At 43.0% G+C, this 15100-nt stretch overlaps 1 protein-coding gene across 2 annotated transcripts in view; it reads right to left on the bottom strand.

Moving 5' to 3' along the window:
• Positions 1–792: 792 nt before the first annotated feature.
• Positions 793–15100, bottom strand: part of CORO1C (coronin 1C) — a 66960-nt gene continuing 52652 nt past the window's right edge. For both annotated transcript variants that reach the window (XM_075276609.1, XM_075276608.1), the window contains exons 7-11: positions 14112–14216; positions 7315–7460; positions 5490–5547; positions 4011–4256; positions 793–3066 (exon numbers count right to left, since the gene is read on the bottom strand). In XM_075276609.1, the coding sequence (XP_075132710.1) occupies positions 2929–3066; positions 4011–4256; positions 5490–5547; positions 7315–7460; positions 14112–14216 (693 nt within the window). In that variant the 3' untranslated portion in view covers positions 793–2928. The remainder of the gene's footprint in view (positions 3067–4010; positions 4257–5489; positions 5548–7314; positions 7461–14111; positions 14217–15100) is intronic.

Raw genomic sequence — 15100 nt, 5'->3', positions numbered from 1 at the left:
GCAGGGATTCTGGGTAAAAAATATGCAAATTATTCTCCAGGATGTAATAAGGAGAACAGTGCACTCTGTATGCCGCCCTCTAGAGGGCAGCATCCTTAACATCATGCATGACTATAGTCTAATTAATCATGATGCGGAATCTGTTCCTTTTGGAATAGAAATACTAATTTGGCAATTAAATCCGCATCATGATTAATTAGACTTTATAACTGAGCCATGCATGATGTTAAGGATGCTGCCCTCTAGAGGGCGGCATACAGAGTGCACTGTTCTCCTAATTACATCCTGGAGAATAGATTTGCATATTTTTTACCCAGAATCCCTAGCGGAGCAGGAATGACTTGTAAGTTTTGTTTAGATTTGTGTAGGCTGCATGTTATTGAGCAGGAGCGGAGTAAATTGATACATAATTGTTCTGAGAAAATAGTTATTTACTTATTTCAATCTTAAGAGTCAAGTGGGCGGTGCATACAGGAACGTTTCTGAGAAAACCATATCAATCTTCTCAGCTCCTCCTGCTCTATAACAAGACACCTGCCTATTCAATGCTACTTGACTTCAATCCTAGACTCCTCATCCCCTGCTGAAAATGCAAGCTAATCGCATGAGAAGCTGTTCTTGTGAGTGTGTTCACACGTGTGTTCACACGTTCAGGTTTTCAGATGCAGTTTATCTTAACGAAAGAGTGGCTGATGCTTCAGTGATGTTTCCAGTGTTCTTGAATACCACACAACTTGTGTACTTTTTATCTTGTGTTCCACATGGCACATGTTGTATTTAGTGGCCCAGGCATTAAGAAAGAACACTTTATTCATACAACATTTTTTCACAAGCAAATAGACCAAACACTTTCACCCACAGTGGATAGAACGTCAGCTTCCTGTAGCTGTAGTTAGGAAAACATCTCGGTGGACAAACCTGCATCCATAAATACGTAGGCCTAAGATAAGATCCCTTGAGAAAAATAGCAACGAGTGTACGCAACACCCATCTTAACATATATAGAGTACTCCTGTCTCTTAGCTGTGGGCTCAGTCATTATAAGGGGTTTCCCAAAAAATTTCCACTTAAGTCTGAAAGTTACAGATCCAGACGTGCATGAAAGGATTCATGAGTATTTCATCAGAAAGCCCCTTAAAATAATTGGTTTCAAGGTGTGTTGCCAGATGTGTTGCCAAGGTGCAAATGGAAATGGAAAATGGTCTATGGCACATTGCAATGCAGAGTAGTTTACATGCACAAATTGTCATATATATATATCTATATTTAAAAAAAACAAAAAAGCTAAATATGACAGCCTACAGTTACCAAGCTATAGTCATCTCAAAACCACTATACCCTGTATTTCTTACAAAGTTATTCTACTTATCTCTATGCGATAACTTTTATAATGCAAAAAGCCCAACAGTACGTAGGTATCAGAATAGCATCGCTCTTCATTTTTGGTTTCTGAGCTTTCAGAATTACTGAGCTAGTCAAAAAAAAAGTGGATGAACTTTGCTTAAGCTAGTATCCCAAGGATTTAGCAAATAAAAACAAATCCCAAACATTAAAACCAACCATGAAGCTAAGGCATATGGAACAGCATAGCATATAGTGATGCTGAAGATGCGACAGACAAGTGTGTGGCGTCTGTACTCCCTCTGCTATCATTTAACGTATCATTTCCTGGACACCATATGAAGAAAAAAAAAAGGAGTGGGGGTGTTGGCGATAATGTACCAACTTTTTCCCTTTTAGATCAGATTTATGTTTATGTACAACTGGCACAGCAGCTTCTTGTTAACCCCTGACAGCAATACAAGACTGCCAGCGCAGGAATCAAGGTGCAAAATACAGTACTGGAGATATCCAATAGAAGTCAATGTCAGGATTTTGGCTTTTTACTTCCCAGCTTTGCCAAAAACACAAAGAGAAAAGAAACCAAAAAAACACTACAAACTAAGGCTGACTGCATTAAATTTTAAATATTTTAAGCCTTCCTCCAAGAAAAAGTGAACTGTATTGTATTAGTGAATAATACAATGGCCATGACGGCTTAGGATCTTCACGGAATGCTTCTGAGTGCTAAGATTTACTGTAATACTATATATATCTAAATGTCCTACATATAATACTGACAGTTCTAGAAACAATACATAAAAACATTCCTGAAAATTACAAGACTAAGAGGAGAAGGCTGAAATAGGCCTCAACTTTCCCAAATTTAATGACCCCTTTCATTGCTTCTGATGCACACGCAGAAGAAATTTAACTGCACACAATAGCAAAAAGATTTATATAAAACTCATGAAGCTTTTATGGGTAATTATTTTCTTGCGATTCCAGACAGTAACACAGTGCTTCCTCCTTTACATTAAAATAAAAATACTATACGATGCATGGTCCCAATATATTTAACAAGGTCTTTTTGGCAAGAAAAAGAAAAAAAAATTGTGGCATAGGTCCATCTCTTCCAAACACCCTTCCCTACACAGAAAATCCATTTCAGAACCAGAATTTAAAAATAAAAAAAATATATATATATACTGATCTTGGAAACAGGAAATATTGTCATGTAACACTTGAAAGATGAGGGTAAAAATCTTGGCTTTTAATTAACAAAACGTTTGTTGGTTTTAAGCAGAGGTTTCTCTAAGATCCTTTCCCCTTTTGAATGAGGCCCACATAAAAGGTAAGGGTATCAACAGATTGTGACACTTCAGAAGTTAAGTAACTGGCCGCTAACTAAACTTCTGAAATGGCACAAGCGTGGAGGCACCTGGTTGGAAGGGAATAGGCGGAACGTCTCTGTGTTTAGATGTGAATGGTGAACACAGTCTGTGCTGGAATGCTGATCATTGCTAGGACCCGGAGGAGAGTGATGGATGTCGAATGTGATCTGGCAGTGGGCACCTCCAGCTCAGCTAAGATTTAGCTTTACTTGTTTTATTCATCAGATGTATCATTGTTGGTGAGATTGGCGATTTGGTCTTCTAATTTGGAAATACGTTCATCCTGGGCTTTGATGAGGTCTCTCATTGAACGCAGTTCCTTCATCACCTCATCCAACTTTCCATCGCTTGCCTGAAACGATCAGTAAAGAGGTCATACTAAGAGAAGAGGAAGTATTCAAATCAGCAAGACAACGCATGGCGATAACCTAAACCAAATAATAAATTGAAATTAATGCGGACGTGAATAAACTAAGTTTATGGTGTCATAGTATGGCATATAAATTTGGGTGTGGCATGTAAATTGGGGACCTAAGATTAAAATATTCAACTAATTGTGATTTTGATTTGCATAAAATCACCCATCCATAAAAGAACACACACCATTTTATACTTTATAGGGGTATTCCCATCTGATACATTTATAGCAGCCTTAGCTATGTGCAGCCACCCCTCCATTCTCAGCAATTGTCCCCCCTATCCCCCCTCCCTTGCTCTTTTTATGCCAAGACTACAAGGAGCCTGTTCTATGAGTGACAGTCCGCTATGTATGACTGCACACCATGATATCTGTAAGCCACTGAGTAGGACAGCTCTCTTGACTACTCAGAATAAAGAGCAGAGATATAAATGAATACATCACAGATGTGTCGAATCTATTCCCACAAATCCATACATCAATCTGCTCAACTTGCTCTATGATGTGATATCTGCAGACTGCACTGTATTTTTTTTTAAATTTTCTTTTAAGTGTAGATTGTGAGCCCCATATAGGGCTCACAATGTACATTTTTCCCTACCAGTATGCCTGTGGAGTATGGGAGGAAATCCACGCAAACACGGAGAGAACATACAAAATCCTTGCAGATGTTGTCCTTGGCAGGATTTGAACCCAGGACTCCAGCGCTGCAGTGCTAACCACTGAGCCACTGTGTTGCCCCTCACAGCATTTTTCTTGTGACAAGCTTCCTGTAACAAGTCCTCTGCCAGGTAACCAAAGCACTAAAAAAACACCACTATGTTGTCATAAATAAAAGCACCCTTCAATGTACATGCTAAATAAAGATTTTTACGTACAGGACTAGGAGTTTGTGTTGCCAGCTTGGGGGTGCTGGATGGCTCAGACTTCTTTTGCGCAGCTGGTTTACTTCCCAAAATATTCTTCTTCACCACATTCAGATCCCGGATCTTGCTTGGCGTGTACCCATCTTTTAGGGATATTAAAATTGGGTCAGCATTTTTTCCGTCAAACCACTCTTCGGCTTCCATGGGGGCTTCTGGGCCAGCCGTATCTGGGTACAAGTCATCTTGGAAAAGATCAGACTAATACATAAAAAAAATAAAAAAATATAAAAGGACAGAAAATGAAATTAATATCTGATGTTTCAGTACAAATATTAATAAAACCAAAAAATTTGTAATCTACTCTGGACCCCCAAATACCAATCTCGAAAATGATCCAAAAAGTCATTTTGGATGAAAATCTCAACATCTTGGACAGTCTCACCAATACCCATATGAATGGCGAGCTGGCTTAGTCCCTGATAAAATCCGAGCCAGGCAGTGTTCTGAAAATCAGTGCCTATTCAACACAGCAGCAACCATCCACATGACTATTGGTGGTCAGAGCATGCTGTTTTATAACCGTTTTTCCCCCCTGCTACATAATATGGAGGATTTAAAAACAGGAGCATAAGAAATGTTCACAAGTGTTACAGCAGCAAGCCAGTGGTTTACCTATGTTAATGCTAGTGACATCGTCCCTTTAAGATTAGAATGCGGTTCGGTTACCTGATTTTCTCCTTGGTTCAGATAATAGTGCAGGTCAGAAACCATAAATTTAAGTTTACTGTGAATACACCACAGACACCCCCAACACAATACAACCACCATATTAAACAGTCATGATAAGTGCTCGTTCACATCTGCGCCCAGTCTCCGTTCATGCAGGTTTCCGTTTCCTTCACAAAACTGAGCAGGAGACGGAAAGCTGCAGGACTCTCTCATACTCATTCATTTGAATGGGTTTGAAAGATGTCCGGCCGTGAGTGCCGGTGAGCGTTTTATGCTCTCTGCTGCAAAACCGTTTTTTTTAAACCGGGCACAGAGTCTGACATGCAGTATTCTGTGTCCGGTTTAAAAAAAAAAAAAACACGGTTTGGCGGCGGGGAGCATAAAACGCTCACCGGCGCTCACGGCCGGACCCGGTCTGACAGCTTTCCGTCTTCTGCATGCAAAAGACGGAAACCTGAAAATGGAGTCCGGGCGCTAGTGTGAACCAAGCGTAAGCTGTGGCTATATTTTGTGAACTCCATTAAAGTTCAATAAACACAAAGATATACAACAAACCCAATTCGTGAAGATTAGAGATGAGAGAGTACTATTCGAAACGGCCATTTCGAATAGCACGCACCCATAGGAATGAAAGCGGCCGGCACACAGACTTTGGCTGCGTCCATTCATTCCTATGAGTGCGTGCTATTCGAAACAGTAGTTTCAAATAGTACCCGCTCATCATTAGTGAATATGCTTACACTGTATCTTTACAGAACTCACCTTCCTGGGCACAGTCATGATAATTGGCTCACATTTCCTCTCATGAAGTTTGTAGAACCTTTAGGGGGGAAAATAAATAAATAAAAACTTCAACATACATTTGTCTGTACTCAGTAAAAATACATACATTTACTATAGGATTTCAAGCTGCCAGAGCCACAGAAAGGAAATCCTATATTTTAATATTTATCTTTTTATTTCAGAAACCTGATATTGCTTCTACCAGGTGCAGAGTGGACCTTCTTTATATCCAAATCATTAATAAAGGGTCTTTTAGAGATTAGGAAAATAGGGCAGAGGATGGTGCATCATAAATTTAAAGGAGATCCATGGCACACCTAAAACCTACTGCCGCGCACTTGCTCCATGTTGGACTTTACTTATTATGCGGCAGCAATGGCACGCCCAATAACTTGCCTGATAAAGCCTCACATAACAGCAAAAAAAAAAAATACAGTATGCAGTGCATCTATCTATGCGTATAGTTTATTTTCACGTTATGGCATATTATTTAGTAAAGGAGTACAACGTGATAAAAGTATGGGTCTGACATTACCAAAAATGAATGAGACAATATGTAGCCCAGGTCTCCAAGCAGAGATGAATGGATGTCACTAAATTCCAACCGTCTGCAACATTAACACATTTCTAGACATTACTGAGAGAACGCCTTTAACCACTTCCTAACCAGTTTATTTTCTGGGGTTCATGACAGGACACACGTTAGGTTAATTAGTTTCAAAAGCTGGAAAAAAAATGTTTTTGGGTTCTTAAAATTAAACACTCTTTGAAGAAACCGTGATGTGAGGGGAGTGTTTTTCACTTTTTTTTTTTTTTTTTTAAACAAGATTTTTCTATGTAGAATGTCTATGTAGATAATGGATTTGCATCACCGGGGGTTAAAACTTGTGGAAAAGTAGCATTTTTATTTGGTTTTATTTTTGTATCTTCATTTTATTTAATGGATTACAAATCATGGCTCCCGTAAGATTATAATAGGAGCATATCAACGTTTTTGCAGATTTTTCCGGAAATTGGGCCTGATATATTAGTCCCATTACAGTAGAAATACAGCCACCTACTATATATTGCAGAGTTGATCTGGGCCTTCTAGTGCCTTCTGCAGCTCCCTGGCACCCAGTAATCAGGGGATCACTGACAGGGCACTGACAGGGAGGAAAAAGGCATCATGTCCACATCTGTATACACAGTGCTCATTGAGCATTCAGTATACAGCATTTGGGAATGTCAGGTGGGAAATAACATGCCTCTTTTCAGAGACCGACTGTCAATGACAACTGGCTTTTTGCTCCTGGAACTAAAGACATACCAATACACCCCCTTGAAGAGCAGTGATTGGGCACCCGGCAAGTGATTAATGGACAAAGGAGAACAAAAAATTATATATAATATATATACACACTAAAACCACAAACTCATTAGCTTACACACAAATAAACCCACATTGCAGTCAGTATAGCCAGCTTGGATTTAAGAAGTTTCACGTAAAGAGTAGAGTACAGTAAGTATGCTTCTACATGCCTGAACAGGACCTTCTAGGTGTCCAAGAACAGAAATATTTGGCATATAAGCAAATTTTCTATAAAGCAAGCTGACAGTGAAGCACATAAGAGATTAGATCAGGGGTAGGCAACCTTCGGCACTCCAGGTTGTCAAACTACAAATTCCAGCATGTATACTTATACTGCTGATCTTGAACTTGCATGGTAGGGAATAAAGCATGTTGGGAGTTGTAGTTTCACAGCAGCTGGAGTGCTGAAGTTTGCTGACTCCTGGATTAGATGAACTGTGAATAGTTTAGTACCTGGCAATCTCACACTTGTTAACATCCAGTCCCCGCTTTGGCATGTACCCCATTCCTCGCTGCGGTTCCTTGCTGCTGAAAGTATTGAGGTAGTGAACATAAGGCGATTCATCTGTGATCTCAAAATACCGAATACTGCTGTCGCCCTATATAAAAAGTAGAAAAGGTCAGAAGGTGGCGGTGAGAAAATGAATGAATCTCAAGTATCCCCAATGTTTCCCCCCCATCAATATTTGCAGTGTAGAGGGATTGCACTCCAGTAGCCATCAGCTCATTTATCGACTCCATGACTCGCTCACTGAATCATGAAGACTTTTCTGCTCTTCAGTCTCTTATTTTGCACATGTTGACATAAATGGCACGTGTATACTCTGCACATCTTTCACTTTTATTTTTAGTAAGTGTTGTGGGACCAGGACTCTGCTTAGGTCAGAATTTTTACCCACAAAAATTACTTTGCAAGCATTATACTCAAAACATCACACTGATACAAAACTGTATAGAAGTGCCCACGTAAGTGCTTTATGGGATTTGCACAATATGCCAGAGGTCTATTTTCAGTACATTATGGGGTCTATTAGGATATTTCTAATTTGTCATTTAGATTTTCTCTGTCAAGTATGAAAACTTGGCCAATTTTTTTCCCCCCTTCAATTCATGTTTTTATTAGAAATTTCTATAAACAGTATAACAAATAGTACGTTACTAGAGATGAGCGAACACTAAAATGTTCGAGGTTCGAAATTCGATTCGAACAGCCGCTCACTGTTCGAGTGTTCGAATGGGTTTCGAACCCCATTATAGTCTATGGGGAACATAAACTCGTTAAGGGGGAAACCCAAATTCGTGTCTGGAGGGTCACCAAGTCCACTATGACACCCCAGGAAATGATACCAACACCCTGGAATGACACTGGGACAGCAGGGGAAGCATGTCTGGGGGCATAAAAGTCACTTTATTTCATGGAAATCCCTGTCAGTTTGCGATTTTCGCAAGCTAACTTTTCCCCATAGAAATGCATTGGCCAGTGCTGATTGGCCAGAGTACGGAACTCGACCAATCAGCGCTGGCTCTGCTGGAGGAGGCGGAGTCTAAGATAGCTCCACACCAGTCTCCATTCAGGTCCGACCTTAGACTCCGCCTCCTCCGGCAGAGCCAGCGCTGATTGGCCGAAGGCTGGCCAATGCATTCCTATGCGAATGCAGACTTAGCAGTGCTGAGTCAGTTTTGCTCAACTACACATCTGATGCACACTCGGCACTGCTACATCAGATGTAGCAATCTGATGTAGCAGAGCCGAGGGTGCACTAGAACCCCTGTGCAAACTCAGTTCACGCTAATAGAATGCATTGGCCAGCGCTGATTGGCCAATGCATTCTATTAGCCCGATGAAGTAGAGCTGAATGTGTGTGCTAAGCACACACATTCAGCACTGCTTCATCAAGCCAATACAATGCATTAGCCAGTGCTGATTGGCCAGAGTACGGAATTCGGCCAATCAGCGCTGGCTCTGCTGGAGGAGGCGGAGTCTAAGATCGCTCCACACCAGTCTCCATTCAGGTCCGACCTTAGACTCCGCCTCCTCCGGCAGAGCCAGCGCTGATTGGCCGAAGGCTGGCCAATGCATTCCTATGCGAATGCAGACTTAGCAGTGCTGAGTCAGTTTTGCTCAACTACACATCTGATGCACACTCGGCACTGCTACATCAGATGTAGCAATCTGATGTAGCAGAGCCGAGGGTGCACTAGAACCCCTGTGCAAACTCAGTTCACGCTAATAGAATGCATTGGCCAGCGCTGATTGGCCAATGCATTCTATTAGCCCGATGAAGTAGAGCTGAATGTGTGTGCTAAGCACACACATTCAGCACTGCTTCATCAAGCCAATACAATGCATTAGCCAGTGCTGATTGGCCAGAGTACGGAATTCGGCCAATCAGCGCTGGCCAATGCATTCTATTAGCCCGATGAAGTAGAGCTGAATGTGTGTGCTAAGCACACACATTCAGCACTGCTTCATCAAGCCAATACAATGCATTAGCCAGTGCTGATTGGCCAGAGTACGGAATTCGGCCAATCAGCGCTGGCTCTGCTGGAGGAGGCGGAGTCTAAGGTCGGACCTGAATGGAGACTGGTGTGGAGCGATCTTAGACTCCGCCTCCTCCAGCAGAGCCAGCGCTGATTGGCCGAATTCCGTACTCTGGCCAATCAGCACTGGCTAATGCATTGTATTGGCGTGATGAAGCAGTGCTGAATGTGTGTGCTTAGCACACACATTCAGCTCTACTTCATCGGGCTAATAGAATGCATTGGCCAGCGCTGATTGGCCGAATTCCGTACTCTGGCCAATCAGTGCTGGCCAATGCATTCTATTAGCTTGATGAAGCAGAGTGTGCACAAGGGTTCAAGCGCACCCTCGGCTCTGATGTAGCAGAGCCGAGGCTGCACAAGGGTTCAAGCGCACCCTCGGCTCTGATGTAGGAGAGCCGAGGGTGCACTTGAACCCTTGTGCACCCTCAGCTCTGCTACATCAGAGCCGAGGGTGCGCTTGAACCCTTGTGCACACTCTGCTTCATCAAGCTAATAGAATGCATTGGCCAGCGCTGATTGGCCAATGTATTCTATTAGCCTGATGAAGTAGAGCTGAATGTGTGTGCTAAGCACACACATTCAGCTCTACTTCATCGGGCTAATAGAATGCATTGGCCAGCGCTGATTGGCCGAATTCCGTACTCTGGCCAATCAGTGCTGGCCAATGCATTCTATTAGCTTGATGAAGCAGAGTGTGCACAAGGGTTCAAGCGCACCCTCGGCTCTGATGTAGCAGAGCCGAGGCTGCACAAGGGTTCAAGCGCACCCTCGGCTCTGATGTAGGAGAGCCGAGGGTGCACTTGAACCCTTGTGCACCCTCAGCTCTGCTACATCAGAGCCGAGGGTGCGCTTGAACCCTTGTGCACACTCTGCTTCATCAAGCTAATAGAATGCATTGGCCAGCGCTGATTGGCCAATGTATTCTATTAGCCTGATGAAGTAGAGCTGAATGTGTGTGCTAAGCACACACATTCAGCTCTACTTCATCGGGCTAATAGAATGCATTGGCCAGCGCTGATTGGCCGAATTCCGTACTCTGGCCAATCAGTGCTGGCCAATGCATTCTATTAGCTTGATGAAGCAGAGTGTGCACAAGGGTTCAAGCGCACCCTCGGCTCTGATGTAGCAGAGCCGAGGCTGCACAAGGGTTCAAGCGCACCCTCGGCTCTGATGTAGGAGAGCCGAGGGTGCACTTGAACCCTTGTGCACCCTCAGCTCTGCTACATCAGAGCCGAGGGTGCGCTTGAACCCTTGTGCACACTCTGCTTCATCAAGCTAATAGAATGCATTGGCCAGCGCTGATTGGCCAATGTATTCTATTAGCCTGATGAAGTAGAGCTGAATGTGTGTGCTAAGCACACACATTCAGCTCTACTTCATCGGGCTAATAGAATGCATTGGCCAGCGCTGATTGGCCAGAGTACGGAACTCGACCAATCAGCGCTGGCTCTGCTGGAGGAGGCGGAGTCTAAGATCGCTCCACACCAGTCTCCATTCAGGTCCGACCTTAGACTCCGCCTCCTCCAGCAGAGCCAGCGCTGATTGGCCGAATTCCGTACTCTGGCCAATCAGCACTGGCTAATGCATTGTATTGGCGTGATGAAGCAGTGCTGAATGTGTGTGCTTAGCACACACATTCAGCTCTACTTCATCGGGCTAATAGAATGCATTGGCCAATCAGCGCTGGCCAATGCATTCTATTAGCGTGAACTGAGTTTGCACAGGGGTTCTAGTGCACCCTCGGCTCTGCTACATCAGATTGCTACATCTGATGTAGCAGTGCCGAGTGTGCATCAGATGTGTAGTTGAGCAAAACTGACTCAGCACTGCTAAGTCTCTGCATTCGCATAGGAATGCATTGGCCAGCCTTCGGCCAATCAGCGCTGGCTCTGCCGGAGGAGGCGGAGTCTAAGGTCGGACCTGAATGGAGACTGGTGTGGAGCGATCTTAGACTCCGCCTCCTCCAGCAGAGCCAGCGCTGATTGGTCGAGTTCCGTACTCTGGCCAATCAGCGCTGGCCAATGCATTCTATTAGCTTGATGAAGCAGAGTGTGCACAAGGGTTCAAGCGCACCCTCGGCTCTGATGTAGCAGAGCTGAGGGTGCACAAGGGTTCAAGTGCACCCTCGGCTCTCCTACATCAGAGCCGAGGGTGCGCTTGAACCCTTGTGCAGCCTCGGCTCTGCTACATCAGAGCCGAGGGTGCGCTTGAACCCTTGTGCACACTCTGCTTCATCAAGCTAATAGAATGCATTGGCCAGCGCTGATTGGCCAGAGTACGGAATTCGGCCAATCAGCGCTGGCCAATGCATCCCTATGGGAAAAAGTTTATCTCACAAAAATCACAATTACACACCCGATAGAGCCCCAAAAAGTTATTTTTAATAACATTCCCCCCTAAATAAAGGTTATCCCTAGCTATCCCTGCCTGTACAGCTATCCCTGTCTCATAGTCACAAAGTTCACATTCTCATATGACCCGGATTTGAAATCCACTATTCGTCTAAAATGGAGGTCACCTGATTTCGGCAGCCAATGACTTTTTCCAATTTTTTTCAATGCCCCCAGTGTCGTAGTTCCTGTCCCACCTCCCCTGCGCTGTTATTGGTGCAAAAAAGGCGCCAGGGAAGGTGGGAGGGGAATCGAATTTTGGCGCACTTTACCACGTGGTGTTCGATTCGATTCGAACATGGCGAACACCCTGATATCCGATCGAACATGTGTTCGATAGAACACTGTTCGCTCATCTCTATACGTTACATACAAAATGGGACAGAATCTCTGGCTATGAAGGCAAAAAGTGTATTTTCAGGATTTATAGGAAAAAAAAAAAAAAGATTCCTCCTATATTCCCAACATAATGGTTAAAAATTCAGTCTAGACAGCAGCTAAGAGAATCCACAATGTGTGAACAATGGCCTTGCATATAAAACTCCTACCGCACATTACGAACATACTGTTGGCCAGAGTCAGAACCTCTACACTGGAAACGTTAATTGAATATAAAGGGGTTGTTATGCAGAGAAAAATTAGACTTAGCAGTGCCCTAGATAAACTTTCTTACTTAGGGGACGTCCATCCTACTGTAATAAATGTCATTTACTTTCATCTGTCATAGGATGACAGCAACGGACATTAACAGTGGTAGAATGACAGACACAGACTGAGCCCTTCCGTCTGGCATCTGCTCCCACTGAAGCCAATGTAAAAAAACAACAAAGCTTTCTTCAGTCACTTTTCTGGTGGAATAAAAAGTCATGCACAGTGGCATAACTGAAGACTTGTGGGCCCCCGTGCAATCTTTTGTTAGGGGCCCCTACTTCTTCCCTACAATGAATTCTTGATAGTGATGGTTACAGGTACTGAGGAGTTTAATCAACCTTAGTGTGGTTAGGGTAATCTGTGGGTCTGCTTGGTTATGGGCCAGATGGAAGCTGCAATCTCAATTGCACCCCCTCAAATTACGCCCCCTGGTCATGTATGTATGACTTAAAGACTGCATCGGTGATTTAATGCCCATTGCTCTAATAAGTTAGAGCAACTGATGTTTAAAAAGTAGTGTGAACATACCTTGATATTCACACAAGTACCCCCTTCCCCCAAAGACCATATAAACAGATTTGCAGAGCACATGAGGTTCTGGAAATCCCTGTGAATTCACAGACTCCTGCTGTAGGTACATAGAGAAAAGCAGAATCTGTCGTATGATGGAAAGTCATCCACACCAGAGGAGGCAGAGGAACCAGATTTCTGCCCTCCCTGGCTGCACTATGCAAAACTAAGAATGGAAGTGACAGGGACTCTCATATATATTAGTGAGAAAGTTTATTCAGTGTAGGCAATGCATTAAGCAAGCTATATTGATTTAAAAAAATAAAATAAAATAAATTCATAACTTCATAACCCCACTAATGACAAAACACATGGCATATGGGGGTATACAAAGGGCATAAATTAATCTTTAAAAAAAGATTAAATAAAAATCATGAAACGATATCTATATTAGGCCCTGTGGTTAAGAGCAGGCAAGATTTGAACCAACGCCCTTGTTTACTAGGGCTTATCTGTAGTCACTAGGCTCACACCCCTTATGTTGGCTCAGGGCTCGTTCACATCTGCGCCCGGTCTCCGTTCATGCAGGTTTCCGTTTCCTGCACAAAACTGAGCAGGAGAAGGAAACCTGCAGGACTCTTACAAACCCATTCATTTGAATGGGTTTGAAAGATGTCTGGCCATGAGCGCCGGTGAGCGTTTTATGCTCTCCACTGCGAAACCAGGGTTTTTTTTGTTTTGATTTTTTAAAAATCGGACATGCAGTACTCTGTCCGGTTTTAAAAAAAATGGTTTCGCGGTGGAGAGCATAAAACGCTCACCGGCGCTCATGGCCGGACCCGGTCTGACAGCTTTCAGTCTTCTGCATGCAGAAGACTGAAAAGCTCAGAACGGACTCCGGGCGCTAGTGTGAACCTAGCGTCACATTTAATGCCTACGGAAAAGCTCAAATCTGAGGAGTGTGATTTCAGAAAAGTAATGCACCCTTTTCATTTGTGCAAGTACATGGATGGTCATGTAATAACTCACACTGGCTCAGAGGGTTGGGGTTTATATATTTTACATCAATCCTTATATGTGAGAAAATGAAGAGGCCTTACCAAACTCCATTATGTCAATGACCTTCAACTGAAAAATAAAGATTTAACTTCTCACCTTGCCACACAAGTAAATGATGTTTGTGTCAGGGTCATAAAAAGGTAGCAAAACTCCATTGCTTGTGTCCATTTCATGTAGTGCAATAGGCTCATCCATACTTTTCTGTATATAAAAGAGAAAATTTATTTTTTTTAAAAAACATTGCAATATGTTAAATGCGGAGCGGTCACTTCTCCTGACAAGTCTATTTTAATGAATACCGTTGTGTAAGGAGAGGTGACAAGTCCTTTTTTCACAGAAAGAAGTTATCTCCCCTATCCATAGAACAAGGGATAACTTGTAAGTCAGGTCAGGCCCCAACCGCTCAGACCCCACTGATCAGAAGAACAGGGGACTTGTCACTCTCACTCTGAATGGAGCAGTGATCAGGTAGTACACACAGTGCTCATTTCATTTCAGTGGAAGTGATGGAGATAGCAGAGTACTGTACTTTGGCTATCTTTACCACTTCCTTGGAATGAATGGAGGGTATTCCCTAGTGCCCACTGCTCCTTTCACTCCCCCACCCTCGTTAAAAGCAGTCAGACCCCCCCAGTGATCTGCAACTCATCCCCTACAGATACAGGGATAACTTTAAGCTTTTGTTTTGCAACCAATCTCACCACAGCACAGTGAAGACACATTGTTAACCATATTATACAGAAAAAAAGCGTATTTAGGTGAAGTCATCATTAGTAAATGTTAAAACTGATAATATGGGGGAAAAAAAAAAAAAAATCAGCACTATCAACACAATATTAATCTCATGGGCTACAACTCTGAAGACATGCTTTTTATTTATTTAGATCAGTAAGATGCATTGAAGTCTACAGGTGTCTTGCATACAGCAATCCCTAGCTTGTTCTCATGCATAAAACATGGCTGAAAACCTACCTTCAACGACTCTCATTTTGCACTGTACAAAGACTTCCTGTCAGTAAAGCAAGTTTCAATATTCTAATCTTCCAAGTTTGTATTTTACAGTAAGTCACAATGTAGTACGGAAG

The sequence above is a fragment of the Leptodactylus fuscus genome, chromosome 1 (assembly GCF_031893055.1).
Source record: "Leptodactylus fuscus isolate aLepFus1 chromosome 1, aLepFus1.hap2, whole genome shotgun sequence".
Taxonomy (NCBI): domain Eukaryota; kingdom Metazoa; phylum Chordata; class Amphibia; order Anura; family Leptodactylidae; genus Leptodactylus; species Leptodactylus fuscus.
This window is presented reverse-complemented; position numbering and strand designations above follow the sequence as displayed.